At 43.0% G+C, this 9,702-nt stretch overlaps 1 protein-coding gene across 3 annotated transcripts in view; it reads right to left on the bottom strand.

Annotated features, from left to right (window-relative positions):
• The window catches only part of LOC127582363 (transducin-like enhancer protein 4), a 182,993-nt gene extending 173,498 nt beyond the window's left edge, over positions 1 to 9,495 (bottom strand). For all 3 annotated transcript variants that reach the window (XM_052037533.1, XM_052037532.1, XM_052037534.1), the window contains exon 1: positions 9,069 to 9,495. In XM_052037533.1, coding sequence (XP_051893493.1) covers positions 9,069 to 9,092 — 24 coding nt within the window. In that variant the 5' untranslated portion in view covers positions 9,093 to 9,495. The remainder of the gene's footprint in view (positions 1 to 9,068) is intronic.
• Between the last annotated feature and the right edge of the window lie 207 nt (positions 9,496 to 9,702).

Here is a 9,702-nt window from a genome sequence, read left to right on the forward strand (position 1 = left end):
TGCCAGCCTTCTAATTTATTAATGTTCAACCAATCAATTGGAAATAGTACATTTTGGTATGAAAATACTTGGAAGATGCAAGTCAAAGTGGTGGAGGTGGTGGGATAAAAAGAGAGAAAGACACAAAGATTTAAAAGGCTGATAGAGGTTACACAAAAGGTATGCACATCTTCCGATAAGGTTGAGAGATGACCAAAGAGGTCTGTAAAATAAGGAAGGTTTTGACAAAGTTGATACAGAATGTTCCCACGTGTGAGGAAGAGCATGTCCAGAGACCAAACCAACATCATATTCTAAAAAAAATGCAACAGGTAAAGAATTGCTTCGAATTCCCTAAAGTGTGGTTTGAATATGGAACCTGCTTCTATATGGAGTGATTGAGATGAACAGTAAAGGTGCATTTAAGGTGGAATTGGACTCGTGTGAGGGGAGCAGGGAATAGAGGGTTACCCTGATACATTAGATGAGAAATGACAAAAGGATGTTCTACTAAGTTAGCAATACTGTGTGGACTGGTTGGGCCAAATGGCCCCTTTCTATGCTGTACGCGAGTACCGTTCAAAGTTGTTTAACTGGCTATAGAAAACATTGCGGTGCCTGGAAAGGGGCTTTAGAACTGCAACTTAGTGCATTATTTTCAGCATCAGTCTTGAATGCATCAAAATGTATCAGCTAAAACCATGCAACAAGACTTCAGGGCAAGTTTTTTTTTAAAAACAAAAAAATTCATTGATCATTCACAGGAAGACCAGAATTTTTACTATCCAGTCCCCATTGGACTTCAACTGAGTTACTAGCCATGTTGGGATGTGAACTCATCCTCTCGATCATTGGTTCTGTTCCCAAAATTCTTAGGACAAAACCCGGAATTAAAGACTAGGCCTTTTCAGAGGGCAGTAAAGCATCAACCAAAGTCTGTGAACCTGAAGTCACATATAGGCCCAGACCGAGCAAGGAAAGTACATTTTCATTGTCACCAATACTGATAAGACTTTTTTTTAAATTGTATTCCAAATCTATTAGGAGTAAATGAATTTAAAATTCCCTTACATCTATATTGGGATGTGAACTCATCCCTTGGATCATTAGAATGGAATCTAGTCAATCCCACCCACAATGAATTAAGGGAACACACCCTAAAAGTTAACTGGCATAGGGCAAAAGAGGCTTAAAACTGATGGATTAGAGCTCTATTTAGTTGCCCTCATTGGGAAAAGTGCAGAGACACATTTCTGGCCACATCCGAGCCATCTTGACACCACCTACAGCCAATTCAATCGTCAATGCTCGTAAAAGGCAGACACCTGGGCAAAATAGCAAAGCCACAACACAAAACTAGGAGAAATTAATTGCTCATTTAGTTACAGAGGAAACTGTCTTCATTCACTTGTGCCACATTATCCTCAAAAGGAAGTTTCCATCCTTGCCCATTGAGAATTCACTAAATTAAAACAAGTACAAAAAACCGCACCAGCAGCAAAGCAGTGCTGAAGACAATTGTTTCACACCTTACTAATCATTTCTATAAACCCTAGAGGCTCACTTTAAAGCCCATACCATATTGTCAAGTGCTTCAACCATTTTCACTCAGATTGCACAGAAGCAAGCACAATCTCCTCAACCTTGTGGTTTACAATTGACAACCCTACTGCACAGAAATCTGACATGCTACAACAGTAAGGTTCTTGATATATTCACCTTTCATCACTGCTATTGTTGGATACAGGTTACCATAGAACCATACAGAACAAGGAAGGCCCTTCAGGGCCCACCATAAATGTAGAATTGCAAACTGGTTTTAAGGTTACTTAACATTTGGTGGCATCAAGAGCAAGGACCTGCACAACTGCATACTGAGACAGGCATGGACTGCTGCTGCAAGATTATCAGCTTGGCAAAAGATGCACTTTGGTCTGTCCACAAGTCTTCCAGTGGAAGGAGTTGCACGTGACCAAATGCTACAGACTGGCACATTCCAAGCTGTAGGACTATATGTGGAGGGGGTGCACTGAAGCTTGGTACAAATCTTTGTGAGGCAAGACCAATGTACAGGGGCCTCCAGCCACTGAGAAAAATAGCCCTGTGCAATATAGATGCTGATAATAAATCAGAAGCAACTCCCAGCAGGTACTGTAGTGTGGGTAGACAATCCAATCCAAGTTTAAATCCAATCAAAGTTGAGACACTGGCAATATCAGACTGGCTTTTCCAAAGGTCAAACAACTTGATCAAAGCACCATGAAGTTCCTTAACACTGGGATGCTAGCCTCATTTCTAGATTAAGAACTCTGCAAGCATCATGATTAGTCACACATTGAGGGAGTCCATCAAACCCACATCAACTCTTTGCTCTCCCTCGCCCCACCCATTCACCATTCTTTCAGAACAAGCCCTCTTTCTGATTAAGATAATTCAGCAAAAATTCCCAGGTTTCTTCCTTTTGAACACCTACTGGGGAAAAGAAAAGGTGTGGGTGGTGTCATGCAATCGCCTGGAACCTTTAACATTATCACACTTCTTCAGGACTGTGCTAAAATGGCAAACCCAAGATGTGGCTCATTTTCTGAAGGGGGAACTTGAACCCATGGCCTGCTCCTAGAGGCAAGCAGTCTACAACTTGCCCCATTTCACAAATTTAACACTTTAAAACAAAAATACAAAAGTACAATTAGTTTAGACTTGGCTTGCATCCAGAAGGCCTGCACTATCGATTTGGAAACAAGTTCAAATCTTACTACTGTAACTGGGGAATTTAAATTCAAGTAATTAAATCTAAAATACAAAGTCTGTAAAGGTGACAATTTGTGAAAAATCCATCTAGTTCACTGCATGGGAGAAAATCTGCCACCCTTACCCAGTCTGGTCTATATGTAACTCTAAACCCATGAGCAAGGCTTACTCATAACTGCCCTCTGCATGCTATTCAATTCAGAGGGCAAACGATATGGACAATAAATACTGGCCCTCATGTCCCAGGAGGGAACAAAAATTTTAAGATACCCCAAAACAGAAAAAAGGACTGTTATATTACACAGTCATACCTGAAGCACAACTGCTGATCCTAGTGGGTACTTATGAAAGCCACGTTACTTAAGTACTGAGCTTTACTCATCTCTTACCACTAAATGCAACCCTGCTGCAAAACAAGTGCAAATCTAACCTACTGAGTTTCAGATCACTGGGTCCACTGTTTTGGTTTCAGAGAACAAAATCTAATCAGCACTCGTAACAAAAGAGTTGCAGTGGCTGGTGAACATCATGCAAATGAGGCCTTTTGCTTTTGTCAAGTCTTTCACCAGTTAATCCAGTATTAAATTAGTACTGGTGCTGCTTTTCCAAAATCCAATATTTCTATTAACATGTCATGGATTGGTTGGTAAACTGCTCCCCCCCTGGGTTACACTGTAGGTGTGCCCTATGACACATTAGAGTCAGTTATACACAACAGAAACTGGCCCTATGACCCAACCCACTCACACCAACCATGTTGTCTACCTGAGCTAGTCCCACTTGTTGGGCCCACATCCCTCTAAACTTTTTTTTAAACCCATAATAAGGTGACATGAAGTGGAAGGCCCCAGGTTTCATCCTGGATCTCTTCTCACTGAACTGGTATCAACAATGTGGGCAAGGAAGGGGAGAGACATTAAACAATAACTTGGTCTCCCTCATTTGATGATTGCCCAACAGCTCTTGCTGAAAGGTGCATTTATAGATAAACCTGACTGAGCTGCAATGATGTCACCATCATTGACACAATCAGCCAATGCCTGATACATAGAAGCTCACAGATTACAAAAAAGGTAGATTTATATGTGGCATGGCTGTCCCCATGAATAAAACTGTACAGCACAGGACAGGCCCTTCAGCCCACAATGTTGTGCTGAACTAATTAAACCAATGACTCCTAATTAATCAAATCCTTCTTCCCCACACATTGACCATATCCCTCCCTTCTCAGCATATTCATGTGCCCATCCAAGAGTCTTTTAAACACTCCTATGTGACCTGTCTCTACCTCACCACTCTGTGAGGAAGGTATTAATATCAACAGGGGAAGGTGGAGTTGCACTTGGAGATACCAAGTGTTTAAAACTAAAATGTGAAGGATTAGTGTCTTTAAAAAGTTATGCAAGGGCAACAAGGGAACATCTCTTCAGCCATTTGACAATGCAAGAGCTTGGGGGACATTCTGGAGGGAAATCAAGTCTCCTTTTAGCTCAGGAAAGGTCAGTTCCATTGAAGGCCCAAAGCTTTATCAAACTCAAGACAGTAACCAGTAGGAAAGCTGCAACAGTGGGCCAGATTAAATAGGTACAAATCAGTAAGGCAATGGAGGACTGCTACAGCTCTGAGAGCACAGCCAATGCAGAGGGGTGGTATCTAAACCAAATTCTTGCAGCCAGTTTGGGAAAGCAAACCAAAAGAAACAGCGTCAGAATGGATAAAAGGCTGTCTTATGATTAATTCACTCACTCAAATAAAACCACATGATTAAAAACAAACTTATTGAACTTTGTTTTCCTTTGAACACATGCAAATTCACACATTTCATGCAAATACATTCAATCCCCCCAGATGGTTTCGTTTACATAACAACGTTTCCAGAGTTGGCACCCATTCACACTGGCATTTTGCATCCTGTATAAGCAGTACATGCACAAAAACCACACTGGGCAAGTATATCCATGAAGAAATTGCCCATGACAAAATGCAACACAGGAGACACCACCTTACTTTTCCTCCTCCAGACCAGCCACCAGCAAGTTGGCCTCAGAGTGGCACCAGGAAGCCCTTTGCTGACATTCCCTCCACCCACCCATCTTTAGCCAACCCCCAGTTCTTGATGCTGCAACTATATAGCCTTTACAATCAAAGAGAGCAAGTGAGGAACACTATCATCAGAACGAGATGTTTCAGCATGATTCAAGTGCTCAACAAGTAAAAGGTTACATGTCTACTAGTCTTCCAGAGTATCACCTTGTAATGCAAGCAGCTCAATAACCAATATCAGGTCAACTGAGAAAGATTTTAAATTAGACAATAGGTTCAGGTGGAGTACACACATTGATCCACACAGCCAACATTTATCTGCCTTTGCCTTTAAAATTCTTTTTCCATTTCTCAAATCCTTCCATACATGCAACTTCCTTCAACCTTCCAAGATCTCTTCCAGTTGCGGTCTACAATTGGCAGCCTTGCCTTCAGTTGCCGAGGGGCTAAACTTTTGAACTCCCTTTGCAAACCCGTTCACCTCAACCCTGTAAAAGTCTTTAGCCAACCTCTTGTGTGGTTTGATGTCAAATCTTGCTTGACAAACCCCATAAAGTGTCTTGAAACATGCTGCTATGATTAAGGACATTATATCTGGCAAGCTGTCATCCATGTTGTTCACTGCAAAGTAAAACTAAACATCTCCATTGACCCAAGATCTATAACCCTGGAGAAAATTTAAGATGCCCCTCACTCTTTATGTAAAAACTTAGTAATACTGAAACACTTCCCAATCATCCACCCTCACCTCCTACAAAGGGAGAGGTTGTGGGTTTCATATCATCTACTATTGGGCTTTTCCTAGTCTCTTGCCTGGGGCAAACATAGACAAAATGACAGAGATTGATGGTCAATGATCAGACAACAATGCCATTACCATTGTATCGTGTGACTACCAGGATGGTAGAGGATGAAACACATTAGCCTTCCAGCAATCCACACGTTCTCATGTACTGGTGTCACAATACAAAAGAGAAATAGTCGACCTGGAAGCTACATGTGGGATATTAATCATTTTACCATTCAATTCACCATTGGAACATAGGTATAATGTCTCAAAAAGGATGCATTTGGAAATCAAATATGAAATAATATCCCAGACTGGAAATAGTTTAGGATATTATAAACACTACCTCTGAGCCAACAAACCAGGAAGATCTCATGGTTCACAAAATTAAAATGTGAAAGCTGATGGGGGAAGAAATGTAAAAGGTGTCGTAAGCATCAGAAGATAATTAGACAATTCTGTTAAAGAACAAATCCACAGAGGTATTGGGGAGAAAAAGGGAAGTGAATCTAATTGGACAACACTTCAAGAAAAAAAGTCAGTGCAGAAAAAGTTGGGCAGAATGGCCTCCTAATCCCTCACCCTGCCTCCCCTCCCTGATTCCAAGAGGACTAAATCTATTTTTACATATTTGGAGTCACTGTCAAAAGCAATTCAGTGACTTTAACATTGCAACAGCATCATTTATTGTTCATCTCAGTATTATCAAATAAATTTTGACACTGTGCTACACGAGGGTACCTGGCATATAATCAAACATTTAGTCAAAGTAGGAAGTTGTAAGGAGCATCTGAAAGTACAGAAGTACAAAGGGACTTGGGGGTACTCGTGCAGGATACCCTAAAGGTTAACCACCAGGTCAGATCGGCAGTAAGGAAAGCGAATGCTATGTTAGCATTCATTTCGAGAGGTATAGTGTATAAAACTAGGGAGGTGTTGATGAGGCTCTACGGGGCACTAGTGAGGCCTCATTTTGAATACTGTGGAAGGATGTGCTGATGTTGGAGAGGGTTCAGAAGAGATTTACGAGGATGATTCCCGGAATGAAAGGGCTTACATATGATGAGCGTTTGTCGGCTCTTGGACTGTACTCACTGGAGTACAGAAGAATGAGAGGGGACCTCAGAAACATTTAGAATGTTGAAAGGACTGGACGGAGTAGATGTGGCCAAGCTGTTTCCCTTGGTGGGCGAGTCCAGGACTAAAGGGCACAATCTTAAAATTAAAGGGTACAGGTTTAAAACAGATGAGGAGAAAATTCTTTAGCCAGAGGGTAGTGAATTTATGGAATTCTTTGTCACGTTCAGCAGTGGAGGCCCGATCATTGGAGGTGTTTAAGGAGGAGATAGATAGATATCTAATTAGTCAAGCTATCAAGGGATATGGGGATAAGGCCAGAAAATGGGGCTAGAAAGGAATAGTGTTTTTTTTCCCCCCTTTAGCTCATGGAGCAGACTCCCCCCCCCCCCCCCCCCCGATTTCTTTCCTTTTTCTTTGGAGCAGACTCAATGGGCCAAATGGCCTACTTCTGCTTCCTTGTCTTGTGAAAGGCTGCAAGGTCCAGCCATGGGGCCTTGGCACCTGAAGGCATGGTCATCAGTGGCAGAACAATTAAAATACTTAAGGAATGCAGATTTGGTGAAATATAGATATTTTAGAATCTTGGTATGAGGCGATGAGAGAAACATGGAGAGGCATGGTCATGGAGGAATTTGAAACCATGAGCATTTTGTTAACACGCCGTTGCTTAACTAGAAGTTCAGTGAGCAAGGGAAGGTGGGCATCAGTGCTTAATGTCAATTAGGATGCAAGCAATAGTTTTCATAAACAGAACAGAACTAAATCAGGAGTGCAGTAGAAGAGTTGGTCCAGAGATTACCGAGAGACAGCAGACGAGCAGAGGCAGGTGGAGAGTCCGACAATGCTACAAAGGCGGAAATAGCAACCTTAATAATGGCACCAGTTTAACTCGGGGTCAAATATGCCAGCAAGGTTGTAAACAATCTTGTTTAGTCTCAGATAATCACCAGGGAGAGGAATGGAGTGGGTGGCTGTGCAACAAAGTTTGCGGCAGGGACTGGAGACAATGGCTTCAATCTTCCTAATATTTATTTGGGTGAAATGCCTGCTTCTCTAGTACTTTTATGTCAGAGAATCAACCTTTTTTTAGCGACAAGGAAGGGGCCCCCACACTGGAGGTAGAGCCGGATGCCAATGTTCTCTTGGAAACATGCTTTATTTTTGGATTATACTGCCAGGGGAAAGCATGTCGATCAGAAATACGAGACCGCGGTTAAACCTTTGGAGGACACTCCGAAGAGAGTGAAGATTTGCACTGCAGACAGACACCTTTCAATCCCAGTAGGGTTGAAATAAATGGCAAGTTAGAGGAAAGGGTCAAATACGACGGGCAACTACTGCTCTCTGCAGAGCTCAGTCCAATAAGGAAGTCAGTTTTTTTTTAAACCGCAATATTCGCCATTGCTCTAACATCAAGGTTTAGCCTGTGCAGCGTTTAAGGAGTGGTCTGTGATCTTTAAAGATTGGCCCGGGGGGGGGGGGGGTGCGCGCGCGAAAGAAACTCCCAATATATTAAAAATAAACAAGCGTGACAATCAGCGCTCTGTATATACTCAGCTAACAAGGGGAGGTGTGTGTGTGTGTGTGTGTGTGTGGGGAGGGGGGAGGAGTGGGGGAAAAGGTTTGACGGGGGGGGGGGGGAAGAAGTGGGGGTGAAGCCCTGCACAGACAGCTCAGTGACAAGCACCCGGAATTATCTGACCTCAGCTACCCCCGGGATGCCAATGTAAACAATCCGCTGTAATTCGACTGTGGCTCTCTCTCGCTTTAATGCCCCACACGTGTACCGCACATGCCCCCCCCCCCCACCTCGGATTAAAGTGAAAGGGGCTGTGGAACGAGAGAGGAGAGGTGTGCTGGGTCTTCGGAATCCAAAATAAATCCAAGATCCCGAATCGATTCGCCGTATGGTGCAAAACACACACGAAAAGCAGGGGCAAAAAAATAGTATTCAGAACCGACTGCTTCTATCCACCGCCCGGCGCCTGTCTCCCTCTCTCTCTCTCTCATACACACACACACACACACACCCTCCCCCAGTGACAACGCATCTCCATTTTCTCCAGTTGTTACTTGTGTGGAGTTTGAGTTAAGAGCCCAGCAAAGCAATTCAGCAACAGCACAAAAAATTGACACTTTGAAGAAGAGAAAGCGCTGCTCTGAAGAGGGGGGAAATAACTCCCACCATGGTGCTTTTTAAGTATTTACATAGCAAACGCGGCTTTCACAATGGACTATTAGAGGCTCACACGCCGCGCTAATCATCTATTAGCATTTCCCCGTGTCGGTAGCACTCTAGCTTCATGTTGGGGGAGGGAGCGAGAGAGAGAGAGAAAAATAGGCCACAGTTTAACAAGACAGTCGCGATGTACCGAAGCAGACTCTATATCCTTCCATTTAGAGAGGAAAAAAAGATCAAGTCACTTACCGACGAGCGGTTGTGAGGAAACATTTCTGTTGCTGAAGAAAATTTGTCCAGGTAGCTGCAATCTTTAGGAATTATAAGAACCCACACCAAAAAAAAGCTGCAATCAAACGGTGTAATACAATGTTGTACATCCCCCGGATCCCTTTGTTCAAATGGACTAATTCAAACAAGCACTTCTTCTCTACCGGGATCAAATCATGTAGCCTTGAGGCGATGGTTCGCAATTGGCTCATAAATCTGTCAGTAACGTCGGATACTTTTTTTACCCCTCCTGGCCGATGTGCAAGAAAGGCAGATTAATAAATCACCCGCAATCCTTGCGAAAAAGAAAGGAAAGGCATGAGAGAAAATAGAGTTGGTAAATAAATATCAAAAGGAAAACTAAGGCAGGACTGATCGAAGACTTTGCACCGGCAGAGATCAGGGACACGCGGTTTCCTGGACTGAAATCTAATGTTTTCACCGCAACTAGTCAATTACCAGCCCCCAGCCAACCAATGGTAGCGCCGCTCGCCCGACCCAACCCACGTGGGGGCCTCGGCACTCCCTGCCGCCCATTGGCTGCATTTGGGTTCCAACCTTTTGGCTGCATTTTGCCTCGTAGCTTTTTTTTCTGTGTACATAAAAATGTATT

This window comes from Pristis pectinata, chromosome 24 (assembly GCF_009764475.1).
Source record: "Pristis pectinata isolate sPriPec2 chromosome 24, sPriPec2.1.pri, whole genome shotgun sequence".
Lineage (NCBI taxonomy): Eukaryota > Metazoa > Chordata > Chondrichthyes > Rhinopristiformes > Pristidae > Pristis > Pristis pectinata.